The sequence below is a fragment of the Terrapene carolina genome, unplaced genomic scaffold (assembly GCF_002925995.2).
Source record: "Terrapene carolina triunguis isolate 2854851 unplaced genomic scaffold, T_m_triunguis-2.0 Scaffold228, whole genome shotgun sequence".
NCBI lineage: Eukaryota > Metazoa > Chordata > Testudines > Emydidae > Terrapene > Terrapene triunguis.
Genome location: NW_020664579.1, coordinates 678370 through 705446, shown reverse-complemented (window position 1 = coordinate 705446; position 27077 = coordinate 678370). Strand labels below are relative to the sequence as shown.

The following is a 27077-nucleotide window of genomic DNA, read 5'->3' as shown; positions in this document are numbered from 1 at the left end:
CCAAAGGAATTTCCAAACGCTGCCTAAATTCCTATGCTGTAGTGTCGGAGTGTGTTCTGTGGGGTCCCGGGAGGGGTGTGGGACGGGAATGCCATTCAGCTCATTTCCTTTCCTAGTTCTGTCTTGAGCTACTCAGGTGTGAAGAGTTCCTGCAGGGCAGCCCCTTGCTCGCTGAGTTCAGTGTCCTGTGTGCAAAACACCCATGGGAGCTTAGCAGGGGAAAAGCGAGCTTGTTAATTAAAATGAACTGTGAGCAGCAGTTACTTGACAAGGCGCGTTTTAAGGATCTGAGATCACCTACTAGTCATGTGGGGCTGGGCTTGTCTTTTAACACAGCTGTAAATAACAATCCCACGGTGATGTGCACACGTGGTGCAGTTCCTTACTGACTTTTCTCTCTGCACTGGTCTCTTTCCAGTCCCTGTTGGATGCCTGCCCCAGAAAGCAGCGTAGTCTAATGATTACTGTGTGTTTGTGGGGGGAGGGTCCAGGACTCTTGCATTCCAGCCCCAGCTGTGCTACTGACCAAAGCAGGAGACAGGTGGCAGTCAACCAGAAACCAGTGTCTACAGGGCCCCCCGACACATATGTGCCAATCTACCAAGTGCAGAGCAGTCTCTTTTCCTGGCCAATCAGCCATCTTTAAAAAACATGTTTCATTTTGTTTGGCATTTGCATGTGCACGATACTATGTGGTGCTAACACCAAAATGTCTCCAGACATAGTTGGCAGCTAGCAATGCATCTTGGGATCTCTAGCATGTGAGACGTGAGTATGAAGACTGCTGCCCAGAGGAAGTGTATAAATGCAAAAGACCAACAGATCCTTGGGATGGGTCCCAGAAACTGTTTGGCCAAGCTCTGGGATGTAAAGACGCTAAGAATACACTTGGATTTCAGCTAAGTAGGTGCTATTCTACAGAAACCATTCAAGTATTCAGTCATCGCAACACATGCTCATGAATTGGTATTGAATCCCACCGACAGATCCAGCAGTAACACCAGGAAACAATCCCCTCCCTCGAGCCAATACAGCTTCTTACCCCTTCACGCCACAACAACAGATTAAGATTTGTGAGCAGGAGCCCTGATCCTCTAATTGGATTTGTGCAGACAGCCCCCTATACCCGAGCAAATATAGGGTGAGAGGCAGCTGTTTTGCAGCAGAGCCCACCTGGATGCTGGCTGTTTGTTCCTCAGAAGACGTCATTTACCTCTCTGCTGCCTGCACGGGATTTTTTTTTAGTTCAGGGAATAGTTTAAACTAGGTGCGTGTTGGATTTTTTTTTTAACTTGTTTGGAAGTGATGGAAGTGTGAGAACATAGTGGAGTAAATAGAGGAACCAATTCTAGAGATGTAAGTAAAAGAAATTCATTTTGCTTTCTGGTCACTTATGAGCCTATCTCCTCTGCTGGTTTCCCTCTATTCTTATCAAATAAAAAGTACCATCGTATTCTACTAGCGTGGCCCCAAACGCTGTACGAAGAGGGGGATACGGTGGAGTGGTTTGGACCATGACTAGAAAATGCTGTGGGACTGATTAAGAAGTTGACGGTAAAGTTTGAATGTGCCCTTGGTTCCCATTGTGATTTTAAAGGAGGCCCTGAAAAAGGACCGAAAACAGTGGGGTTTTGCCCCTTCTTTATGATGTAAAGGGAAGGCCTGAAAGATTGCTGGTTTGGATTCCTTTTATATTTATTTGGCTGCTCATTGTTTACATTATAAATTCAGGTCTTGTCTGCCCTGTTTCTCCTGAGCAACTCTACGGAAGACTGGAGAATTTAGGAGATGATGTAAGAAACTATGCAGATGTAACGTGATTAAGAGGGGAAATTATTTCAAATGAGACTGTTTAACTCATCATAACAAACCATTGGAAGAAAAGCTCTTTTCTTAAAATTCATCTCTCACTCACTCTCTCTCTCTCTCCCTTCCCCCCCCTCCTTTAATTAAGAGCTCAGAGAGCTCCTAATCCAGAGATCTGAATCCTCCAAGGAAGAACAAAAGGAGGAGGTTTGACATTCCTGATGTTTAGGGGTTTAGGGTAAAAAGCAAGCGGATAAATAACCTTTTTAAAGAGTTTAAAAACAACCTCCCTCTCCTCCCCCCCCCCCAAAAACACCTTTCAGAGAAAGTGCTCAAACCTATGTTTTCCTCTTAGATCACACCTTTCAAAGTAGCTGGGGCTGCCTGGAAATGGACCCTTGTAAAACCCCACAACTCCCTAGACTTGCCACCAACCCAGGTAGAGAAGTATGTCACAGCTTCAGCCTTTACTTAATGTTTGTAAAGCACTTCAGAGCTGAAGCAAGCCTCACAAACGTGTTGAGTAATAATGATCTTAATCAAGGGGAAATAATGATTTGAATGCTCATGCTCCAAGGAAAACCTATGCCTGCAATCTTAGGGGGAACCAACTGATTGGTACTGGAGTCTGAGGCCTTATCTCTACTAGCAAGCTCCATAGCTATAGTTCATCCCTTGTGCAGCCCCTGCAGAGGGAAACCATAATGCAGACAGGGTGTGACGAGGGTAATCACACTAGAATCCTGTCTACACTGAGGCACTTCCATGATTGCTCTCAGGGTTGGGGCTGGACAATGTTAACTGTGTAGTTTGGGGAAGACAGCTCCTGATCTCTGCAACCAATCGTGCCACTGTATTAAAAGATCGGCGTGGTCGGGACAGTGGTTGTACATCTTGTCTGAGCAATGGTGCCTTTAGTTCCACGCGTGGGTTTGGTATTGACTCAGTGAGGAGGGCATCAAGAACATTACCTTGCCTGACCTCAGTGGGATGCCGTCCACCCGTCCCCAGCTGCCATGGCATAAGATGAGCCGATGGCCCTGGTTCTGTTCTTGTGCAGCACTTCCAAACCATCCTCAGACATCTCAGAAGCTTTCACGTGCACCGTGATCAAACAGCAACAATGCTTTAGAAATGCCTGGATGAAAGCAGGGGCAGTGCCTATTAAATAGCTTCAGTAGCAGCACTGGGGGTCCTACATGCTGCTATGGCCTGTAACTCGGGTCCCTGAAACATGGGTAGCTTTAGGTTACATTACAGTCACAGCTTTCCATCTAGGGAGGAACTAACTACTAGTTTTGAAGCTGGGAGTGTTGTTCTCAGTACCCAATTGCTGTCTCTGCTGCCCGATTAGACTAAACGTTAGTGAAGCTATTATTTCCTCCCTATTAAAAAAAAAGGGGGGGGAATCATGACAATAAGTCAGAGAATATGAATCCTGACTTCCTGCCCGTTTTAGGTTGGCGTGACTAGCGATGCCAACAGAGTTACTCCCAATTTACGGGGATGAGAAGAGAATCAGTCACTGGAGATCCTAATTATTTTCTTTTAAAAAGTGCTTCATGTTTGTTAATTGCTTTTTTTTAAAACTTCCCATAGAGGAAAGCAAGTTTGCCATTCTTAAAAATTGTCCCCAAATAACCCTAAGGCACGGATTTGTATTTTGGTTTGGCTAGAAAACTGTTTTATCTTCACTGATCCTACTTAAAGTTGAATTCACATTACACCGTGAAAAATCTCCTCATTAGGTTTCCCCTGCTTAGGGTAAATGGAGATAAAAGATGGGAAATTGATCAATCTTGCATTTAACAGCTCTAATGTGCAATGAGGCATTTAAAGAGCACTTTTGTCTTAAAATAAATGCCATTTTTAAGTGAGACTTGTTTTGAATATTTTTCCTGTATTTAAAATGAGGCATATTTCTTCAGCTGCTTTACTATTGCTTTCTGCTGTTACAGTATCAGCTTTATTCAATGTTTAATTATACTGTTTATTGTAAATAAAGTCATTTAAAAATTGGCTTTCTATTGCAGTCTGCTTACTCCATTCCTTACAAGGGCCGCTGAACTGAATTAAATAAGAAACCTATAGAACATAAAGGAGAAATGAGAGTGAAAATGCCATCCATCCCAGGCAAGTAAAACTCGGCTAAGCCCTTCTCTCATGAGGCTCCCTGTTAGTCTCTGGGGGAGGGACAGGCCTGCTCCAATCCCAGATGAAAATAAATATGGCCTTGCTCTGCACCACTAGTCAATTGGAATAGTATTTTGCCCTATTGTAGGAAGGGAGATTGATGAGGCTCAGGACACTTGGCTTCTACCCCCAAATTCTCTACTGACTTGCTGGGTGTCCTAGGGTAATTCACTCCCTCTCTCTGCCCCTCATTTACAATGGGGATATTACCTCACAAGAGCATGGTGACTCAATTCTTTAATGGCTGCCCCATGCTTGGAGGTCGTCCTTGGCTGAAAGTCACTCCCCGAGGGAAAATAATTGTTAGACCCTGGCATCCCTTTCAGGGAAGGGTCCCCCAGTGGAACTGCCACTACTGTGATCATTTAAATGAACTTTATTTGCTGTTCAGCCCACAAGGTGATGGCCCCTTATGAAAAAGCCCAATCGAGTCCTCCATGAATAGCTCACTGCATGAGTTGCAGAGTTTGGCCCAGTTGTGTAGAATACTGCAGTGGTTTTTCCTCACCCTGTTTAACCTTATTTATATGGAGGTAGCCATGATATAGCGCAGCTTGACTTTTGTGGCGCAACGTAACTTACACTGACTCACATGATTCTCTACCTTAGTAATGTATCAGTAGAGCTCTTGTTAAAGCTGGTGCCTCACCTGGCAGCCAACGGCATTTTCTTTACTGAGAGAGATTTTGCTTATGTGGCTGTGGTGAGGTGGAGGATTACTGATCAGGCCACAGGTGCACGCCCCTTTCAGAGGGCTAGCTACAACCATGCTTTGTTCCCAGGCCTTGAGTGGTATTTGAAAAGCCAAAGGCACCACCCACAAGCACCTCTTCCACTCGCTCGTGATCAGGGGCAGCAGAAATCTTGTCAGTACTAAAACCTGAAGTAGCCTGCAGGTACTGGTTTGGTTCCTGCACCATGGGGCAGAACTCAAGGCCATCACGTAGCCAACGACATGCTTGGTTTGCAGCTAAGAGAGAGTGAGTGCTGCATGGGATACATCTCCTCCCACTGGCCTGGCAACTGCATGGCTATGAATCCCAGAGGAAAGTTGCTCTGATGGAAAGAGGATGGGAGGAGGTTTGAAATGGTGATTCCTTGGGGCACGTCTGCTCTGGCTTTCACGAGTGGCTGCAGAAGCAGCTGTACTTGGATGTTTGGGATCTATAACCCCTCAACCCAGATCAAGGGGTCTCTTAGTACCAGAGCTCAGGATGCAAACCCAGTAAGCTAAAGCCAGAGCAAACATGAGACTGGTGAAGAAAACCATGTTTATTTTCAACCCAGTTCCATTGAAATAAGAACTGCCAATTCACAGCCACACGGGAGCAAATGAGACTTACCTGCATAAAGAACTAACCTGGTTTATGAAAACAAAGTCAAGCCTTTTCTATCAAGAACTAGGCTGCATGGGGTCACATATGGAGAGGGATTGAGGGAGTGGGGCTCTCTCTCGCCAGCAGTGCTAGCATCTTACTTTTTGTAGCTTGGACAGTGCTTTTAGATCCGTCTGTTTCCCATTCTAGCTCTGGGCCAGTAGCCCAGTGTGGCTGGCTTTGTAACAACACATGGGGAAATCCTATCCAAAAAAATACCTTCGCTAACCCCCTCTTTGAAGAGCATCACTAACCATTTCTATCCCTATCATATTAACCCCTTGAGGGTCACATGGCTTGAACCAAGACACTTAGGTTTATTTAAAACTCCCCATTAGACCCTGCAACCATGTGGCATAAGAAATTGCCAGAAATGAGGCCTAATGCAAAACGCATTCGCGCTTAACACTGGGAGCTTTGAATAGTTGTCTCAGAGGGCAAAGCTGTAGCGTCAGTAACAGCTCTCCTTCCCTCCTCTCACCACTTGTATTTACTCATTCCTTATGTTACAAGAACAGATTTTTAAGCTTTCCCTTCTCTTTTGCTTAGGGGAAAACAACATCAGGGCTTCCGCTGGATGCAGAGCTGCAGCAGCTAAAACAAAGGTAAAAGGGGTGAATCTGGGGGAGAAGCCTGATTGTTGAGTGCTCCCTGTACGTAGCAAGAGGTTAAGAAAAGCGACCAAGGCTGAGCAGCAGCAGAGCTGACAGTGTCACACAGGGCAGCTATTTGACAGTTATGATCCCTCATACAGAAATCAGAGATGGAAGAGATCAGTTAGCTCATCCCCTCCACCCCCTTGTGACTGATGCAGGAATGTTCCTTCCAGCATGCACTAGATAGAGATTAAGTCATCGGGGCTTCAAAGCTCCAGAAGCTTTTCCTTGTATTCAACCTACATTTTCCCCTTTCTTGATTTCATTCTGCGACGCCCCCTTTCTTAGCATTTGCTCATTTCAAATCCTTGTAAGTAGTGCTGTCCTCACCCCCCTCCATTGGCAGCTATATTATGGGGAAGTAAGTGAACAGCAGGCAGTGCCATACAGGCAGCTGGATCTTATCTCAGGGCCCAAATTGTAGGTTGTGGCAAGTTACATAATACTGCCAGTAGAGAGCTACCCCCCCCAAACAAACTCTGGGTAACTATCAAACAGCTGTGGACAATTCTTCTGCTTCACAGGGAGGCAATGGAAGGGAGAAAGCAAGGCAGCGGTAGTGTTGAGACCTACAGCACAATAGAGTACCACAGATTGCAAACCTGTGTGTAACTGCAGGCCTGTTATGCGATACTGTAGCTATGATTTTGCGCTGCCTATGCAGAGGCATCACCCCAGCTGTTAGAGGGCTGACTGCACATGAGTGCCTCATTATTTGGAAGACCCTGGATCCCTACAAACTGGAGAGAGCTCAGAGAGAAGCAACAAGGAGGATGAGAGGCCTGGAGGAGCTGACTTAAGGGAAGACGGAACTAAAACAGTTCCAGCAGGACTGAAAGAAACTAAAGGACATCTCGCTACTACCTATTCTCTATGGGCCATGGCAGGAGAAGAATTCAGCACCAGAGATAGCAGTAATGCGGTGAAATTTAGGCTGAATGTCCGAGAAAACTTCTGCCCTAGAAAGCAAGACCTGTTGGTCTAAGGAATAATTTCCCCCTGGATGCAGTGGATTTCTGGAGACATCTAAAAATGAGAATTGACACAACCTAGTAAATTTGTTGTAGGGAAAAAGCCCACTCTGGCTGGGACACAGACTAAGTGTCCCATTACATCTTTTCCATCTTTGCTCACTGCAATTTTGATGGCTCAAGGCTGATACATGAATATTTATTCTGGAATAAGCTGCATACATACATTCCACCAAAATCCCTTTCCATGGAAGTGAAAGACATGAGTGTTTCATCATCTCCATTGAGGATCATTGGCTTTAACAGCAACATGCAGTAAAAGCGTTATATGGTTTTTCAGCAGATGCATCTTAAAATGATGCTTTTAGGAAACATGCAGCTTTATTGTCTCCATATATATCTATCATTTTTACAGCCAGACACACCCAGGAAAGCTACATGTTCTGGTTAAGTCTGTACGACACTATGAAGGTGAGGGGTCTATAACGGGAAGGCAGGGTAAAGGTCATTTGAGCAATTTGAACTTCTTCAGATGTTGGTGCACTTCCTCCTTGGGGTAGGGTCTGAGTGCGATGCAAGTAGCTATGTTCTCTGGCTGCTCTAGCCACACTTTGTGATCGATGTTGTGTTGCTTCAGAGTCTCAGCTAGCGTCATCAAGGCACCCACATCCAGGGCCTAGAGAACAAGGAGGGGTGAAAAATTCACTGTGAGCTCAATGTGAGATTGCCATGGGAAGCCAGCAGTAAAGGCAGCCCTTGTGCCAACTGATCAGAACTTCCACCTCCATACTGCTCCTCCCCACACACGCAGACAATTCTAACACCACTTTCTAGTTACACAGTATCAGAAGGATCTCAAAGCACTTCAACTGCATGTGCAAAATCTAGAGAGAATTAGCACCCGCATGCAACTGAAATGCAGCCAGTTCTGGGATGGAATGTAGCAATCGTTGCTGGGGCAGAATACTTCATAGCTTTTTAGGAAGAGAAAAAGAATAACTCTGCCAGTGAAACTTCAAAGGGACTCACACAAAGTTAGCCAGGACATAGTAGTAACCCTGCCATGAGTACCTAGCGTTCCTTAATGGAGGCAAGGCCTCCATTTTATATATTTGTCCAAAATAAGTCCAATTCTTGAGGGTAACTCAAGTCTGCAATTCTGCCTATGGGAGAGAAATCCTACCACCAAAAAATACCAGGAGTGATTGGCAGAATCTGCTTTCCTGTGATTCAAGGAGCAGCTATGGACAATTACTGGGAAAAGTGTCACCACAGGGCACAGGTGATTAGTAATATAACATGCTGGGGAGTGCACAGCACTTTGCAGATCTCTCAGTCTGTGTCCTAAAAAGCTCAGAATCTAAGGTTTAATCTATACTACAAAATAATCATGCACCCCAGCTGACATAGCTAGGCCAGCAAATCCCCTGATGTATATGCAACTGAGCCAACAGAAGAGTGCTTCTGATGGTATAGCTCATACTGTTCAGAGCCGTGGTTTAGCAGAAAAACCTCCTCCTGTCAGCTTACACTGCATCTACACTAGGGGGCACTGCCCATCTAGCTATTAAAAAAAAATTTTAGTAGCATAGACAAGCCCTAAGTATGGGCTTTAAATGGGATCAGATGCTTAAATGGAGGTGAATTTTGATTGCATCTGGAGTGGGATTAGGAGCTCTCTTCCAGGGGACTGGTGGGCATGGACTCTGATGGAGGATTTATTAGACAATCATAGAACTGGAAAAGACCGAGAGGTCATCTAGTCCAGTCCCCTACACTTCTGGCAGGACTAATTATCTAGACCATTCCTGACCGGTGTTGGTCTAACCTGCTCTTAAAAATCTCCAATGATGGAGATTTCACAACCTCCCTAGGCAATTTATTCCAGTGCTTCACCACCCTGACAGGAAGTTTTTCCTAATGTCCAACCTAAACCCAATGCTTCTTGTCCGATCCTCAGAGGTTAAGAAAAGCAATTTTTCTTCCTCATCCTTGTAACAACCTTTTACGTACTTGAAAACTTATGTCCCCTCTGTCTTTTCTTTTCCAGACTAAACAAACCCAATTTTTCCAATCTTCCCTAATAGGTCGTGCTTTCTAGACCTTTAATCATTTTTGTTGCTCTTCTCTGGACTGTCTCCAATTTGTCCACATCCTTCCTGAAATGTGGTGCCCAGAATTGGACACAATACTCAAGTTGAGACCTAGTCAGCGCAGAAGAGAGCAGAAGAATTACAGTAACTCCTCACTTAATGTCCTTCCGCTTAACATTGTTTCAAAGTTACGTCGCTGCTCCATTAGGGAACATACTCGTTTAAAGTTGTGCAATGCTCCCTTATAACATCGTTTGGCTGACTTTTTGCACAAGTTCCTCTTCTCTGCCTCCTCCCCTTCCCTTCCTCCCTCCCTCCCAGCGCTTCCCCCATGGCCAAACAGCTGTTTGGTGGCACTTAGGACTTTCTGGGAGGGAGGGAGGGAGGGAGCGGGGAAGCTTCCTCCCCCACCCCCCTGCAGGCAGGGCCACCCAGAACGCAGGGGCTTTAGGGGCTGCAGGGCCCTGGGCTGCGGCTCTAAAGCCCCTTTCGGAATACGGCCCTGCGAGCACGGGCCGGAGGACTCAGGAGGAGGAGGGGCAGCCATGCAGCCAGCGGCCGGAGAGAAGCGGCACTTTCCCCTTCAAAGTGGTGCTTCTCTCCGGCCAGCTTTGAAGGGGAAGCGGTGCTTCTCTCCGGCCAGCTTTGAAGGGGAAAGCGCCGCTTCTCTCCGGCCGCTGGCTGCCCCTCCTCCTCCTGAGTCCTCCGGCCCGTGCTCACAGGGCCATATTCCGAAAGGGGCTTTAGAGCCGCAGGCCAGGGCCCTGCAGCCCCTAAAGCCCCTGTGTTCCAGGTGGCCGTGCCGGGGGGAGGGGGGGGGCACAGCTCCCAGAATTGCAGCCATGGGGGCGGTGCCGCACTGTGCAGAGCCACCTGCACATCCCCTGCACCAAACAGGAGCTGCCCCAGGTAAGTGTTCTGCACCTCCTGCCTGCCCCAGCCCTGAGCCTCCTCCCGCACCCCCACCCTGAGCGCCCTCCCACACCCTAACTCCCTCCCAGACCCCGCACCCCACCCTGAGCCCCAGGGGTAAGCCAGGGGCACCCCACCACAGTACAGTACTGTACAGTATAATGCCTTTTGTCTGCCCCCAAAAAAATCTCCTTGGAACCTAACCCCCCGCATTTACATTAAATCTTACGGGAAAATTTGATTCGTTTAACATTGTTTCACTTAAAGTTGCATTTTTCAGGAACATAACTACAACATTAAGTGAGGAGTTACTGTATTTCTCGTGTCTTGCTTACAACACTCCTGCTAATATATCCAGAATGATGTTTGCTTTCTTTCTGCAGTACTCCTTCCTAGACAGTTATTTCCCATTTTGTACATGTGCAACTGATTGTTGCTTCCTAAGTGGAGTACTTTGCATTTGTCCTTATTGAATTTCATCCTATTTACTTCAGACCATTTCTCCAGTTTGTCCAGATCATTTTGAATTTTAATCCCATCCTCCAAAGCAATTGCAACCCCTCTCAGTTTGGTATCATCCTCAAACTGTATGCCATTATCTAAATCATTGATGAAGATATTGAACAGAACCAGACCCAGAACTGATCCCTGCGGGACCCCAGTCTATATGCCCTTCCCGCATGACTCTGAACCACTGATAACTACTCTAACTAATCCAATCAACATGTTTTGGATGGGCACCTAGATACCACTATTAGCACAACATACACCTCTACCCTGATATAATGCGACCCAATATAACATGAATTCGGCTATAACGCGGTAAAGCAATGCTCCGGGGGGGTGGCGCTGCGCACTCCGGTGGATCAAAGCAAGTTCGCTATAACGCGGTTTCACCTATAACACAGTAAGATTTTTTGGCTCCCGAGGACAGCGTTATATTGAGGTAGAGGTGTAAATGGAGATGATTATTCAAGTGCCCAACATATTCAGAAATGGGGAGCGATGAGCAGAAATGGGCACCCAGGCCCTACAAGCGCCACACGCTGTGGGCCACCACAACTCCCTTGCATAGCTGCTCACTAAACATCTCAGGTGCTTTGCGTATCACATTGTTCAAGGGTGTATATAAAGGTTGCTACTTTTCTTCCCACCACCTTCTTCAGTCTGCTGAACTAGAAGCAAAGCATTCTGTCCATGTAGAGGGACGTTCAGCTCCTGCACGCGACGGGTAGAGAAGCAGATTCCTTCCTGGGTGCTCACACCACACATCAGATGGTTAGCGTAGGAGGCTGCCACCACACAGCACCACGCTGAGCTACTTTTTTCATGGAAGTGACAAGTCAACCCAACAGATGGGGCATGGAGTCCTTCAATTCTCTTCCCTCTAAATGACCTCTGGCATTTTCAAGCTTGTGAGCAGTTTTTCCATCTGCATTTGCCTTTCTGTAAAAGGAACTTATGGCCTTGAGGTCAGATGTTACCGGGGAGGGCACTGCAAGGGAGCAGTTTAACACCACTCACATCCATGTGTGATAACCCCTTGGATGCGGAATACAAATCTGTTTCATGGGAAATTCCTCCCTTACCCTCGCCCCTGCCTCCGCAACATCACCCCCCAGATGTCAGTATTCTATCAAACCTGAGCTGCCATTCTTCCCTCTCAGCCCTCTTTCTCCCATCTCACTCTCACACAGTTGAGTACTCAAACCTCCTCTTGGTCACCCAGATTTGCATCCTCAGTACCTCTCTCCACACATCCAGGCTCTTGCCAAACCTTGCTGCTGCTTCCTTTACAGTATATCTCCTGGTTTCCCTCCCTGCCCTCTCCCTGATTTGTAGCCTCTTCCTTGCATTATCCATCTAGTTTAGAGTGGACGTTCTTTGGGGCTAGGTTTCATTTTCCTGACTGCTTGCAAAGTAGTAGATGGTACCATATCATTGTAGGATAGCTCTCAAGGGCTGGTTTTTCATTTTAGGTTGGCTGCACAGTGCTGGGCTGGCATTTTCTCTAGAACATTGAAAAAGTCTTACTGTGACATCAGACCATCTCATAACTCAAGGCTAACAAAATATCAGCGTGCCCTTTCAGCAGTGAGTATGAAAACCAAGACTTGAAGCCAGACAAGTACCAACAGGAGCAGTTTTAGAGATGAAACACACACACCTGCAGATTGAACAATGAACTTCTCCCATGCATTACTTCAGTTGGGCTATACCAGAATACAGACACAACTGCAGAACAAAAGCAACTCCCTATGCAGACAGTTCCCAAATAAGGGTCTCAAAGCTGCAACAAGTTGGTTTTGAAAAGAACTATTGCCACCTACTGATCTTTCACTGCCAATAGGCTAACCAAGCCTCAGTTCTGGCAGCAAATGCAGCTGCTGAAATAGACATGTTAGGGGGAAGAGATGAGGACTTATTACAACAGACTGTAGGAACAACAGGGAAGGATAGTTTTTAATAGTTGTGACTCAGCCTCACAACTATGCTTTTCTTCGGTATGAGGCTAGTTTATATGGAATGAGGGACGGATACCACTAGCTAATACCAAGAATAGCATAGACAGATATTCTACTTCTACTACAAGGTAAACAATAAAACCTTGCCATCATACAGCACTTTTCATCATTATCCCCATTTTACAGATGAGGAAATGAAGCAGAGAAAGGTCACACAGGAAGTGTGTGGTGTAGCTGGCAGAACAGATCCCAGATTTTCTGACTTTCAGTCCCATGCTATAGCCACCGACCACACTGCCTTTGGTAGAGACAAAGATTGCTAAAGACTAGGTAATTTCCCCCTGAAGTATTCATGTTATGCTCATACATATGAATAGGCCAAGAGCCGGGAGGGAGGTTTAGTAGGACTACTTGGATTTGAGATGGGATTAACAGGTGTGTTGTGAGCAAGACACGAGAAGTCATTCTTCCGCTCTACTCTGCGCTGGTTAGGCCTCAACTGGAGTACTGTGTCCAGTTCTGGGCACCGCATTTCAAGAAAGATGTGGAGAAATTGGAAAGGGTCCAGAGAAGAGCAACAAGAATGATTAAAGGTCTTGAGAACATGACCTATGAAGGAAGGCGGAAAAAAATGGGTTTGTTTAGTTTGGAAAAGAGAAGACTGAGAGGGGACATAACAGTTTTCAGGTATCTAAAAGGGTGTCATAAGGAGGAGGGAGAAAACTTGTTCACCTTAGCCTCTAAGGATAGAACAAGAAGCAATGGGCTTAAACTGCAGCAAGGGAGGTTTAGGTTGGACATTAGGAAAAAGTTCCTAACTGTCAGGGTGGTTAAACACTGGAATAAATTGCCTAGGGAGGTTGTGGAATCTCCATCTCTGGAGATATTTAAGAGTAGGTTAGATAAATGTCTATCAGGGATGGTCTAGATAGTATTTGGTCCTGCCATGAGGGCAGGGGACTGGACTCGATGACCTCTCGAGGTCCCTTCCAGTCCTAGAATCTATGAGTTCCACAATGCCACATTCTATCTACACTGCAAGGCCACTCACGTGCAAGTTGCTTGAGAAGTGCGTGTAGTGTCCCTTTCAATATATGGAGATATCCTATCTCACAGAGCTGGAAGGAATCCTGAAAGGTCATTGAGTCCAGCCCCCTGCCTTCACTAGCAGGACCAAGTACTGATTTTGCCCCAGATCCCTAAGTGGCCCCCTCAAGGATTGAACTCACAACCCCAGGGTTAGCAGGCCAATGCTCAAACCACTGAGCTATCCCTCCCCTCCGCTAGTCTACATAAACAGCAGCCTTCAACTATTACTGAGCAACAAAACTATTTCAATAACTCAAACAACGTGCTAAGGACTTGTGGTGGGGATTGTTACACATGCTGTTACTTGTGTTCTGAATGTTCAGACCGAGGGAAAGCATTGTATGCTGAAGTGTCAGATAGACACAGCTTTCTAAGGTGTCACAATCTGCCACTCCCTCATCTCACAGTTTAGAAGTAAACAATACCCGGCAGATGGTATAGAAATTCCAGTACTGCAATGCCCCACTGGACAGATACTTGCCTGTATCAGATTTAACTGTCCTGACAATTACTTCTTTCTTTATGCCAATGGAGTTTCTTTAATCTAATTGACAGATGGGACTTGTAGACTCCACAAGTCATTTGAATTCTGGAGCATCATCTGCTGGAACCTTTGTCTCCATGAGCAACTGAGCATTTGGATCAAAATAGAACCTGCAGGGTGACCAGATGCTCTGGCTTTGCTCTGCTTGGCCTACTTTTCTGCAGCCCTATCTGCCGTTCCTAAAGCAGGGGCTGCCAAATGTCCTGTGCTTTGACAGTGCTGGAAGTAAAGCCTGATGCTTTGCAGAGCCATGGACCTATGCAGGCACCTGCATCCATGCCAGGATGCTCCGCAGGACATTTTCCTGGTTCACTTCACAGACATTCAAGGCTGGCACCTCTTCCTTCTGACAGGACATGGCTTTAGGGCCCGGAACACACACAAGGGGAGCAGCCCTCGCCCCGTCCCAGGCTTTGCCCTCACGTAGAGGAATGAGAAATGCAGCACTGACCTACTGCTTGGCGCTAGATGAAGCCAGGCACCCCAGGGGCTGTTCCCTTCCCCTGCGTTATACCCAGAGCGCCCAGCTCTGCACAAACCTGCCCTCCGACGTCTCCCACGCGTGTGGGCCTCATGCTGCTGGGTCCCCACCAAGGCCCTCTTGGGACCCCTCTCCCCATAGGCCTGGGCCTCAGCCCCACTCCCCACCATGGGCCCCTTACCCCCACTTCTCCTTCTCCCCACTAGGGGCACTGCTGGCACCCTGCTCTGCCCAGGGGCCCCGGCCACCCGCTTCCGCCCGGCCCCAACGCCCGCGGGCCATATCGTGTCCCATGGACCCCACCGCCGGCCCCGCTCACCTCCAGCACCACGGTCCTCATGCTGCCCCCCTCAGCCAGGTAGGCCCCGGTGTCCGCCTGCCCGTAGTACGCATGCACCACCGCCAGGGCCGCGTGGCAGGCCTGAGCCACCAGGGCCCCCAGCGGCCACGAGAGCGGCTCCCGCTGCAGGTCCCCCCGCAGCACCACGTACTGCACCAGCGCTCGCGCTGAGCTACTGCCGGGCGAGGCCATCTTAGTGTACGGACACGTCCGGGAAGGAGAGGCGCGGAGCATGCCGGGAAAGGGTCACAGTCACGGCCACCTTGCCGCACGGAATCATCGCGCACGGCATGCTGGGAAAATAAGTCAGGCGCCGCCATCTTATCGTACGGAATCGGGATGACGGTTACGCGGAGCATGCCGGGAAAAGGGTTTGCTCACCGCCATCTTTCAGTACGAACTCACTCAACACGTACGCTATGTTGAGACAGCAACGCGGGCGCCGCCATCTTGTCGTACGGTAACCGGGGAACGAGACCGCGGGCATGCCGGAAATAAACCCTGGGCTGGGCGTCTCCGCCTCATTCTCGGACAAGCGTGCCGCGGGGTATGCTGGGAAAGATAATAAAGGACGTCTCGTGACGTATTTCCCCTAGAGTCGGTGCGCGGGAGGTTTGAGCGCGGGACCCGTAGCTGGTTTCCATGGTGCTCGCGGGTGAGTCCTGAAGCCGCTGTAGGAGGGTCAGCGCCAGTGTCCCCGTCCCCAGAGCGGGGTCCGGCCCGGGCTCAGTCCCCGCCGCCCACCGGGAGTCCGGCCACCAGAGCCCCTTCCCCCCTCCCTCACCCCCCGCCAGAACCCAGGAGTCCCAGCCCCGCCCACCAACACCAGAGCGCGCCCTCCCCCGCCAGAACCCAGGAGTCCTGCCCCCCCTCCCCCGCCAGAACCCAGGAGTCCCAGCCCCGCCCACCCGCCAGGACCCAGGAGTCCTAGCCCCGCCCACCAACACCAGAGCCCCTCCTCCCAGGAGTGCTGACCCCCGCCCCCCAATACCAGAACCCAGGAGTCCTGACCCCCGCCCACCAGTCACCACAACCCAGGAGTCCTGTTCCCCCGCCCCAACACCAGAGCCCCTCCCTGAACAAGGAATAGAACCAGGGTCCCCCAGGGCAGAGATCAGAACCCAGGAGTCCTGTGTCCTCATCTTCGCCAGGGTCCAACGCCCACTTGCTTTAACAAGATCACTCCAGTGAAGGCTGCTCTGAGGCATTTTCCTGCACCAGGTGTTTGTGAAAGTGGCTTCTCTGCATATGCCTCCCCCTAACCCTTCCTTGTCTGAGCAGCAGGAAGAGTCAATGGGACACCTCATGAAAATAGATTAACATTGTTTTATACCATGTGCACCTTCAGAAATCAACTTGGAGACATGGTCTCTGTGCTCCTGCTAGTGCCTTACAGTCCGCACCCATACCCAATGCCCTGGGAGAGGCATCCTTGGTCCCAGCCACAGAAAAGCCCAGGTGCAGGGATTTTCATGGGCTGGAATCATTGTATTGTCTAATTCTTTCAGTAGATAACCCTAGAGTGTAAAAGAGTGATCTTCTTTTCAGCACAAATAAGCTTGCGGTGGCAAAACCCCTAGTGCCTTGGTGGCGTAATTCCATGGGGCAAGTACCTACCACGAAGATCCTTCATTCCACACCAAGCACTCTTGCCATTGCCTAAGAACTAGAGGTGACAATGGAAGAGGCGACCGCTTACCTGAGAGATGGTAAGTTGCTAGAGAACAGACCGCAGATGCCTTCACCTTTAATGTGGAGCGATGACCTGCAGAAACTATGGGTCTTAAGTGTAAAGTGCTCTCCAGCTTGGTGAAAGTGATACTCTCCTCATTCAAAATCACTCCTTGAGATCCATTTCTGCCATAATAATAAAATCTAGCTCTTGTGTAGCACTCTTCATCTGGAGATCTCCAAGTACTTTGCAAAGGAGGTAAAGATCATTATTCGTATTTTACAGGTAGGAGAGCTGAGACAGGTGTGAAAGTGACTTGCCCAAAGTCACCCAGTAGATCTGGGAGCCTGTGTTTCCTGAGGTCCAGTTCAGTGCACTATCCACTAGCCCAGTGGTTTTCAAGTTGTGGGTCGCAACCCAGTACTGAGTCGTGGCAGCTCTGGTCAGCACTGCCGACTGGGCCATTGGCGGTGCTGCCCGGCTAAGGCAGGCTAGTTCCTACCTGTTCTGACACCGCGCTGCGCCCCAGAAGCAGCCAGCAGCAGATCCGGCGGGTGAGAGCTGTATGGAGCCACTTGCGTGCACCTCCACCTAGGAGCCAGACATGCTGCTAGCCACTTCCGGGGCGCAGCACGGCCGCGGTGCCAGGAAAGGCAGGAAGTCTGCCTTAGCACTCCTGCTGCACTGCTGACTGGGAGCTGGCCAAGGTAACCCCGGGCCCCAATCCCCTGTCCCAGCCCTGAGCCCCTTCCTGTACCCCAAACTCCTCATCCCTGGCCCCACCCCAGAGCCTGCATCCAGAGCCTTGACCCCCTCCTGCATCCCAGCCCTGAGCCCCCTCCTGCAACCCAAGCCCCTCATCCCTGGCCCCAGCCCAGAGCCTGCACCCCCAGCCCAGAGCCCCTCATTCCTGGCCCCACTCTGCAGCCCTCACTCCCGCACCTCAACCCTCTGCCCCAGCCCTGAGCCCCTCCCACACCCTCAAACCCCTCATCCCCAGTTCCATTGGGTCGCGGGCATCAACAGTTTTCTTGAACTGAGTCGCCAGAAAAAAAGTTTGAAAACCACTGCACTAGCCTACATTGCCTCAAGAAATTACCCAGCTAGCAATGGCTACATCAAGGGACAATTAGGACTCAATCATAGATATATATATAGATATATGATTCTCTCTCGAGAGAGAGAGAGCAAAAAGCCCCTTAACTGTAGGTTATTTCTCTTTCCCCTAACCTATGTAAGTATGTAGTGATTAGGGTCTCTCTTCGTGTATCAGTACAGTGCCTAGCATGGTCTGGGTGCTACTATAATATAAATAGGCTTGGCAGAATCCAACCCCTGCCCCAATTTTGACAGTTAATATAGATTTTTATTTTTAAGATTTTTATCATCAATTAGTATCACTTTTGTTTTTTAAACATTTGCTGGAAATTAAGGTGGGGGAGTAGGGCTAGGGTAGCACTGATGGGGGGCTGCTGAGGGGTCCAAGACACTGTGGCGCAAAGAAGGCTGCAGTCCTGGCCCAGTGGAACAGTGGCCCCCGGCCAGGACTACAAGGAGGAGGACGAGCCCCCAGCCATGAGGGAGGCCATTCTGTTGCTGAATGGCTTCTGTCCGGGGTTGGAACCATTCAGCAGTGGGGTGGTCTCCCCCAACAGCTGGGGGCTTTACCTCTTCATCGCAGTCCTGGCCAGGGATCTCTGCTCCGCTGGGCTTGGACCACAGCCTTCACTGCACCTTGTCCCTGCAGGGATTGGGTGTCACCAGACCTGAGGCCATGCTGTCATGGGAGTGAAGGAGCTGGGTTTAGACAGCGGGGCTACAGAGGACTCCCTGCATATCCCCAGGGCTGGTGCCACCATTTTTTGTGGTGTGTCAGCTGAAATAACTGACCTCTATAGATTTTTAAATCTTGCCCAGGCTAAATAGAAATAAATAATTGCAGACTGGATTTATCTGTTTGTTCCTTTCCTGGAGGGGTCCTATCCCATCTGGAAAAGCTAGAAGCTCATGCACGGAAACTAGCACTGAAGCAAGAAGAAACTCAACGGCAGCAGGAGAATTTGGTCAGGCTGAGAGCCAGAATCCAGGAGCTGAGACTCCAAAGAGATGAGCTCCAGGCCAAAGTGAATCTGCAGCAAGTTGGGGTAAGAATTAGGTGCTTGTCACATACAAGTGGCAGAAGGTCCCAGACCGGCTTCTGTCCTTCCAGACTGTGTGATTGACGTATTTATATTATTTCTCTAATACAACTAGCTGCTGTCCTTTCCTGTCACATTTTTTTTTTTTTTAAATAACTTCATGGTGCTGGCTTGAGAAAACTCAAGACTGAAGTCCTGTTCACAGAGGAGGTGCAGCACTGCCATGCCCCGCTACTTATAAATAAACTGTTGTGCCCCTATCCTAGAACTTTTTTCTTCTCCTGTCACAAAACCGTATTCCAAGCAATCTGTCTTGCCCTGCTCTGAGCAGAGCAACTCCCCAGCAGCAGCCTGGGCCACCCTTCGTCCAGCGAATACTTGCTGTTTCAGTGACTTCTGAGCTGCTTTTCTTTCATGTCTTGTCTTTTATAGCTCATCAGGCAGGAAGGAGCCACCGGCAGTAATGTGGAGCCCGTCCAAGCAGCGGAGACCGGAGGGCAAGCGCTTCTAAAATGGAAAGTGGAAAATGTCAAGGCCATGCTGCAAGCCTTTCGTCTGACGGGTAAAGCCCTGAGAGCTGTGCAGGCTCTGACTAGTGCCTGTGTGTGGGGCTGGTAGGGGTCCTTGATCCCAGCCACTGGTTTTATAGGGTTCTCATTTTGAAAGATGAACTTGATATCTAGCTGATGGTTTTCTAGTCAAAGTGCTTCTATTGTGCTCTTAAATAAGTCATTAAGAGGGTTGAGGTGCTAGGAAAAATAATGGAGTTTGAAAGAGATTAATTCATCTAGGGTTGATTCCCTTTGTCTGTTTCCTCGGATTCTCCATCCACCACTAGAGTTGTCCAGGATACTGGGTTAACACACTGTGTTCAGAACAAATTCTCATTGGCTGAGCCTTCCCTAAGGGCAGGGTACTGTTTCTAATGTCTCTGAGCCTGTTCAAATTACTTTTCATGTGCATCACTTTCACCACAATTTCCAGTTTCTCTAATTGAAGTGTAATTAAACCAATCTTGCCACGATGCAGATGAGCTGATTAGGGGAGCGTTTCCCAACCTTTTTGGACGACTGCGTGTATCAGTTTAATGAGTCTTGGACCTTGGCTATGCCAGGCAGAGCATGCTGCCTTCCTCTACTCAATTGTGCGTTCTTTAAGTCAACATTGAGTTTGGGCTTCTCGTGATGGTAAGACTGGTTTGGAGTAGTCCAAGCTCCATAGCAGGCTAGAGTGCATGCACCTGTGTGGAAGGTGAGCAGAAACATACCAAGACCCAGCACAGAAACTTAGTGGAAGTAGTTGGGAACCTAGAGTACTGGTCACAAAATCCTGAACCCACTAGAAGATTGAGGGGAAGGTTATAAAAAATGATGCCAGGGTTCATGCCTCTTAATTCTTCCAAATCTTTAATCCTCTTAGGAGCCCTGTCTAATGACTAAATGTATGTCGTGTGTTCCATATGTAGAACAACACAGTTAGCTGTCCATGCCCCCTTAGCAAAGCTTTCTTACAATAGTGTTCTAGAATGGTGCTGAATAAAGACCCCTTTTTGTACCCAAGGGATTAGTGGGAAATTGACCAAACAAGGAGTCTGTTTCTGCATCAGCACTGCTTATGAAGGCACCTACCTGGACTCCTACTACCTGGACCTCCTCATACAGCAACCAGTCCAGATTCGTCACCACTCTGTCCCCATCTTCATCCCCTTGGAGCAAATAGCCAAGAAGTACTTGCAGTCCGACATCAGATGCTTCCTGACTATGTTGTCTGATCACCTGAATGCTTATGCTGGAAGGAAATACCAGGCAGATCAGTTACAGGTACCGATGGCCCCAACAACCACATTAATCTATTCTTGATCCTTGTATGTACCAAAAGGGAGATAAATGATATGGGAGGGTTCTCTAGCCATATATATTTGGGGGAGTGGGTGAAGTTACAGTAAATATGAGGTAGGAAGGACACAAGATTGTGTGGCTTGAGAACCAGGGATCTGTGAGTTCTAATTCCAGTTGTGACAGAGTCATTGGGTATGCGCTTAAGTAGAACGCTTTAATGACCTACTTAGGTTTCCACATCAGTAAAATGCAGGACGTGACAGGGAGTTAAGAGGGTTAATAAGTTAACATTTAAGCTCTTTGAAGACATATGTTAAGCAAGTTTTGCATTCCAGGTATGCATGGTGGTGGTGGGGAGTTAAACACACACAATAATCTCTTTTGTTTAAATCTTAGAAACTGTGTTAGGCTGTAAATATCCTAAAAGCCTGTGGGCATCAGAGCTTGCATGGTATTTTTATGCAATGAAAATTGCGCAGAGAATTGTTTGTGTCAGTATCTGCATAGGAAGCTGTTAAGCCGTAGGTCTTACAGAGGAGCACTCAAGGTTCCAGTTTTAGGTGTTGCATTGCTAATTATAGCATGAAATATGAACTCACTTGAAGACCGATGGAAATATGTCTTAAATATGTTAGCATGAGTCACTAAAATATATACATTTGTTTTTAGAATAAGGTAATTCTCTAAGCAAAAAACTTCATTAACATGGAGTTCAGTTTGGAAATACACCCCTTTTAAAAACCAAAACTCATTGGCTTTAGAAAAATAAACATGTGCAAGTCAGGAAACTTGGAGTCAAGATTCCACAAACAACTTTTACTCTGTTCCACCCCATATCCAACATACAGTCCATCTATATCCCTGAGAGACTCAAACTTGTACCTTTTCTAGATTTCCAGTACAAGCCATGTATCCCCGGCGTACTGTCTCGTATTCTGCCAGCTAAGCATCCACCCATTACATGGTGGGCACTAATCTCTCCATAGCCCCTTCTCCAAACTGTCCCGATTCTCTAATATTTTCCCTCTTACCTTTTGTACACAGAACAGACATTTTCCTCTCCTCCTCCCACCTGCCCTCTATACTCAGTATTGTAACATCTTCATATCTTTTTATCAGCAAATGCCCTCTGCTATTAACCAGTCAGTTATAATCACAGTCCGCCATGTTCACTCTGTCTCCTGAATACAAATGCCACGATCTTCATCTGTTATGGGGATGATGTTCCATGCGTCAGGATACAGGGTGCGGTAGATTTAAGATGTTTTGTGTAGTCTAAACTTCAGGTTTCGTGACTTGAAATAAAAATGTGTGCCACCTCTGATGTTTTTACTGCAAGGTTTTTGTTTGAGGTATGTACAAGACGTTTCCAACCTTAAATCTGTCAGACCTAAGTGTGTTTAAGATTTAGCAAAATGGGAGAAATCCCAGCCCCACTCTCTCAATGAGTCCCTCTCATAATTTAGAGCTTCTGTTTGTCTTCATCCCTACAGGACCATTATTCAGCCTTTCTCGAAGGAACCTTGCAGAGAAACTCGTTGTATAATCTATTGTTCTTTAATTATGATGTGGAAACAGAAAGCAAGACCTTTCCATTCAGAGCAAAGCTGGTTTATGGCGATCTCACCCGTAGTCTTCCAACTGAGGCCACTATTACATGTCAAGGTAAAATAAGAACATCTGTGTCCAGTCAGAGAGCATTTGTATGGGAGCAAGATCAGAGCAAAACAATCTGCACTGGGGCTTTCATAGTCTATTTGGGGTCATATTATTATTGTTCACTATTTGAACTTCAGGACGAGAGAAATGAGCAGCTTATTTTATTTCTTGAGCCCTGTGGAAAAGCAGGCCACGTGATTCCTATGTAGCTGGAGCTTTGCTCCGAAGAGGTGGTGGCCTCAAGCTATAAACATTTTACAGACTTGCTACGGCTCCCGTCTTAGCCAGGTTGTAAGATGGTTCTGGATCGTTCGGGGCGTTGCTGGGTCTGAGGTGTATGGGGAACCAGGACTGGAATGAGAGAATGTGCAGGAGTGGACATACAAATCTCAGCAAGATGCATGTTAATTTGTTACCTTGAATAAATTCAAATAGCAGAAAAATGCTAATAGTCCTAGATTATAAGGCCAGAAGGGACCGTTTTGGTCATGTAGTCTGATCTCCTGTGTAACACAGGCCAGAGAACTTCCCTGAATTAATTCCTGCTTGAACTAAAGCAGATGGTTTTTAGAAAAACATCCAGTCTTGATTTATGAATTGCCCATGACGGAGAATCTGCCACATGTTGCTCTGGTTCCCACAGGAATATATAAAGCTCTGTGCCAAGCACGCAGGCCAGATCAACCTGTATTCTAACAGTTGAGGCCCCTGTCATGTTACAACTCAGTCCCCTGAAACAGGAAAGTTTGGAGGATAGAGGGGCTCATAATGAATTCAGAAGTGTGCGCACTCTCCGCCAGAGTTACAACTTGCTCAAGTATCCCATTTATAATCCATTGGAGCAAAGATTATCCCATGATTTCTCTCCACACTTTTATGAAAGCCTTGGGATTGGGAAACGTCTCTCTCTGGATGAGGAAGGAGGAAGAGCTTTCATTGTGAATAAGATTTGATACTGTGTGGTTTGAAGGCACTGGCCTGTACAGTTTACTAGAAAGCAGGTGGTGGCACAAGGAGAGACAGGCAGTGTGGTTATGGCTTTCACCTGAAACATAAAGGGATAATATGAACTATAGTGACAGAAAGCTTTGTGCCTGGGAATGGTCTGCCTGTCCTCCCCCACTTCTTCAGGAAATCTGTCCTTCCTCCTCCATACGATAGATTGTTTGTAGGTACGTAGGTAGGTAGGTACGTTCGATCGATGGATCAATCTTGGACCAGGACCCTGTTGTGCTAGGGGCTGTACAGGCACAGCACCGAGACAGTCCCTGCCCCCAAAGAGCTTACAGTCCAAATATACGACAGAGAAAACAGATAGATAAAACAGACTGACAGGTGAGTGCAGGGGAATCATGAGATAATGCCGGACATCAGGCCACCCTCTCCTGATATTGTAAAGCCTTTGAGGCAGGGACCATCTCTTATCCAAATTTGCAATGATATAAACGTTTTATAGTCAAATGATAGTGTGTGTCATAGTACAGTCTCCCCATCGGTTTGTGATGGGCTGCCATAAATGATAGGGGTTGGTCTAAGAAATCAAGGAGTTCCTCTTGATCCAAAGCAGTTACGTGGTTTGCACTGTCTGGCAGCCTGTTGACTCTGATTCTGGAAAAGAATCCACAGAAAGCAGAATGTCCCTGTACTGCAGGTTTACGTACGAGGAATAGCCAAAGGCCTTCATGGTTAAAAAGCAGCCAGTTTGTGGCCCCTGCTCCCTATCTGTGCTTTGCAGCAACACTTACCTCCTGTGGGTGCAGTGAGGGTTAGTGGGGCAAGCTTTGTGCCGCTTTAATATTACCCTGGCAATTATCTTGCAGAAGGACCCTGCAGCTGGGCCGGCTGAATGGGGGGCTCGGACTCTTTTGCTCTGCACCTGGTCCAATGACGGGCTAGATAGCGCTCTGGGGAGAGGAGCAACTCGAGCTAATCTTAGCCAATTGCTGGTTGTCTGGAGGCCCCATTGGCCAAACAGCAGAGCTGGTGTGGAACTGAGGCCCAGCTCTGCAGGTGGAACACCACCGTCAGTCTCCCTCTGGTGCTGTAAGTGGTAGAGGGGAAGCAGGAGTCTGATGCTCCTGGAGCTGTTTCTTCCCTTCTCCCCCCACATTCAGCCCTCTGCAGATGAAGCTGTAGCCCAGGGGTCGGCAACCTTTCAGAAGTGATGTGCCGAGTCTTCATTTAGTCACTCTAATTTAAGGTTTTGCGTGTCAGTAATACATTTTAACGTTTTTAGAAGGTCTCTTTCTCTAAGTCTATAATATATAACTAAACTATTGTTGTATGTAAAGTAAATAAGGCTTTTAAAATGTTTAAGAAGCTTCATTTAACATTAAATTAAAATGCAGAGCCCCCGGACCGGTGGCCAGGACCCGGGCAGTGTGAGTGCCACTGAAAATCAGCTCGTGTGCCGCCTTTGGCATGCGTGCCATAGGTTGCCTACCCCTGCGTGTAGCCTTTGCTCAACAAGTTCAGATACTACAGTTCTGGGCACCGGTGTCCAAAAGATAAGCTGCTCCCCCGGCACTTCCCTCACGTTTGCAAACCCTGTGCCGTCACTAGGGTTGCCACCCATCTAGGTTTTACCCGGACGGTCCAATTTTTGGCTTCTGTGTCTGGGTGCCATTTAGGGTTGCCAGGTGCCCGGTTTCCGACTGGAAAGTCCGGTCGAAAAGGGGACCTGGCAACCTAAATGGCACCCGAACCAAAGTCCAGTTACCGTGGGGCATGGGGAGGTATCGTGTCATTAAAGATCCTGCTCAGCTGGGGCTGCTTTCTACCTGCAGGCAGGCTCCTGCCAGCAATGGGGAGAGGAGCATGTGACGGGCGGGTCCTTGGGGGGGAAAGAGGCGGAGCAGGGGCGGGTCCTTGGGGGGGAAAGAGGTGGAGCAGGGGCGGGGCCTCAGGTGTCCAGTTACCAGCAATTAGAAAGGTGGCAACCCTACCCAGGCTGTCTCAATGCCAGGAAAAAGTGGGCCTGGAGCCATTTCCTCTCCAGTGCTGGGAGAGACACCCACTCAGAGCAGCTGCTTGTCAGGGGAGACAGGGAGTGGAGAGAGTAAGGAAGGGGGAACAGAGGGGGAAGGGAGGGTAACAGATGAAACCAGATGGGACTCCCAACGTGTGCAGAGGTGGGGAGGAGAGAAATCAGAAGCAAGGAGTTTTATGTTAGGGGTAATGCTAAGTTCCTTTCAGCTACACTGATTTGCTGGTTTCTCTCTGAAGCAGGGGATGTTTCTGACTCTCTGGTGGAGAAGACAGCAGCTCATTCAAACTTGTTCCGCCACACAGCTCTGCACAAAGCCTTCAATTCCTTCAAAAGAGCAGCAGAAAGTCTGGATCAAACAGCGTAAGCAGACGACGCCCTGTCCCCAGATCAAATGCACTTACTGTGCCTTCTGATCGCTGCAAAGCTCCCTGGGAGGTTGCTGCTGTGTAAATGCTTTTTAGACTGGACTGCAGCAGAGTTTCAGGAAAATGCCTGAGGAATAGCTAAACCAGTTCATAGTACTGAGAACACTGTCTTCTTGAGCGACCTTTAGATGCCTGGTCTCCGCATATCCTTCTAGAGCTCCTCTCCTCTGGCATGTTGCTAAAGGGTTGCTGACAGACTAACATAGTTGCTACCATGGCTCCATAATACTACAGCAGACGGACACAGGAAATCCCTCTCCACTGGAATGGGAAACCAGAAAGACTTTCAGAGTTGTCAGGTAAACTTTACAAAAGTCTAACAAAACTTAGCTTTCACTAGGGCTGTTAGGGAAGCGGCCCCGGGGCCTGCAATCTTCCCTGTATCCCTCCAGCTGGTATCAGATGGTGTAGAGTAGGTGTAAGCTTCCTCTAGGTTGCTTTGCAAATGGCATGTTTAGTTCTAGGCCTCATGCTGAGATTATCAACGAAGTCTCCAATTCTGCAACTGGATTCATGCAGGACAGCCTCCCTGACTTCCGTAGGGCTCTGTACAGGTGCAATGTTCCTGCTGCATAGGTCAGGCTTATGTTAGCAGTTAATGCCAACTGTGGTAGTGGATTCTGTGACAAGCACTTACCCTCTGTGAGGTGGACTATGGCCCTGACTACACCGTGCATTGGTACGCACTACAGTAAACTTTAGTGTGCACTAGAATTTACACCCCTCTGGTGTGGACTAAACCACTGTGTAGAGAAGCTTGAAGATCCTCCAAGGGGGATACTGAACCACCATCCTGTAATAACATTTGGTTATTTCCAACATCAACTACATTTAAATCAAGCGTGCACACGTTGGTGTTAATATAACTGTAATTAAATCACCAATGCATTAATAATTAATAATAAAAAAAACCTTCAGAAAAAAATTAAAACTGACAATAGCTGTGAAAACCTGACTTTTCCCTGCATTCCCATATTGAGCTCCTTTCTTTGTGTCCTGGTTTAGATGAGACTTTTGGCTTCCCTTTTCAAATTCATTATTAATGGCACTTTCACTTTTTCACTTGTTACTAAATATGCCTCATGATTAAAACTGCAATAATCTTAAAAATCTAATTTACTTTTCACTATGGCGGTTGGCAATTATTTCTCTCAAGTCTGATGAGGGATATTTGACTAGGCAATTTTTCTTCCCACTTCTCATGTACCATAGAATCATAGACTTTAAGGTCAGAAGGGACCATTATGATCATCTAGTCTGACCTCCTGCACAACGCAGGCCACAGAATCTCACCCACCCACTCCTGTAACAAACCCTGACCTATGTCTGAGCTATTGAAGTCCTCAACTTGTGGTTTAAAGACTTGAAGGTGCAGAGAATCCTCCAGCAAGTGACCTGTGCCCCACGCTGCAGAGGAAGGCGAAAAACCC

At 47.8% G+C, this 27077-nt stretch overlaps 2 protein-coding genes across 6 annotated transcripts; one reads left to right on the top strand and one right to left on the bottom strand.

Moving 5' to 3' along the window:
- Positions 1-615: 615 nt before the first annotated feature.
- Positions 616-26919, top strand: CENPO (centromere protein O). 5 transcript variants are annotated; one of them, XM_024198207.3, is made up of 8 exons: positions 616-1356; positions 5925-5980; positions 16475-16635; positions 18573-18742; positions 19169-19298; positions 20297-20556; positions 22068-22239; positions 25462-26919. In XM_024198207.3, the coding sequence occupies exons 3-8, from the start codon at positions 16605-16607 to the stop codon at positions 25584-25586; spliced, it is 888 nt and encodes a 295-aa protein (XP_024053975.2). In that variant the 5' UTR covers positions 616-1356; positions 5925-5980; positions 16475-16604; the 3' UTR covers positions 25587-26919. The 5 variants fall into 5 exon arrangements, with proteins under 5 accessions (XP_024053975.2, XP_024053972.2, XP_029768342.1 ...); XM_024198204.3 differs by having other exon boundaries at positions 618-1356; positions 25459-26919; XM_029912482.1 differs by lacking the exon at positions 616-1356 and having other exon boundaries at positions 5032-5980; positions 25459-26919.
- On the bottom strand, positions 7270-15245 carry PTRHD1 (peptidyl-tRNA hydrolase domain containing 1). The gene is made up of 2 exons (XM_026656335.1): positions 14906-15245; positions 7270-7678 (listed from the first exon to the last, which is right to left on the bottom strand). The coding sequence occupies exons 1-2, from the start codon at positions 15158-15160 to the stop codon at positions 7508-7510; spliced, it is 426 nt and encodes a 141-aa protein (XP_026512120.1). The 5' UTR covers positions 15161-15245; the 3' UTR covers positions 7270-7507.
- Positions 26920-27077: the final 158 nt, after the last annotated feature.

Bases quoted from the DNA above. Each gene is read 5' to 3' on its own strand.
- PTRHD1 (XM_026656335.1), bottom strand. From the start codon at position 15,160: ATGCTCCGCGCCTCTCCTTCCCGGACGTGTCCGTACACTAAGATGGCC. The intron at 7,679-14,905 runs GTGAGCGGGGCC...CTTGTTCTCTAG, and splicing joins TGAGGACCGTGGTGCTGGAG to GCCCTGGATGTGGGTGCCTT.
- CENPO (XM_024198204.3), top strand. From the start codon at position 16,605: ATGGAAGAGGCGACCGCTTACCTGAGAGATG. The intron at 19,299-20,296 runs GTAAAGCCCTGA...TTTGTACCCAAG, and splicing joins GCAAGCCTTTCGTCTGACGG to GGATTAGTGGGAAATTGACC. The intron at 22,240-25,458 runs GTAAAATAAGAA...TTCTCTCTGAAG, and splicing joins GGCCACTATTACATGTCAAG to CAGGGGATGTTTCTGACTCT.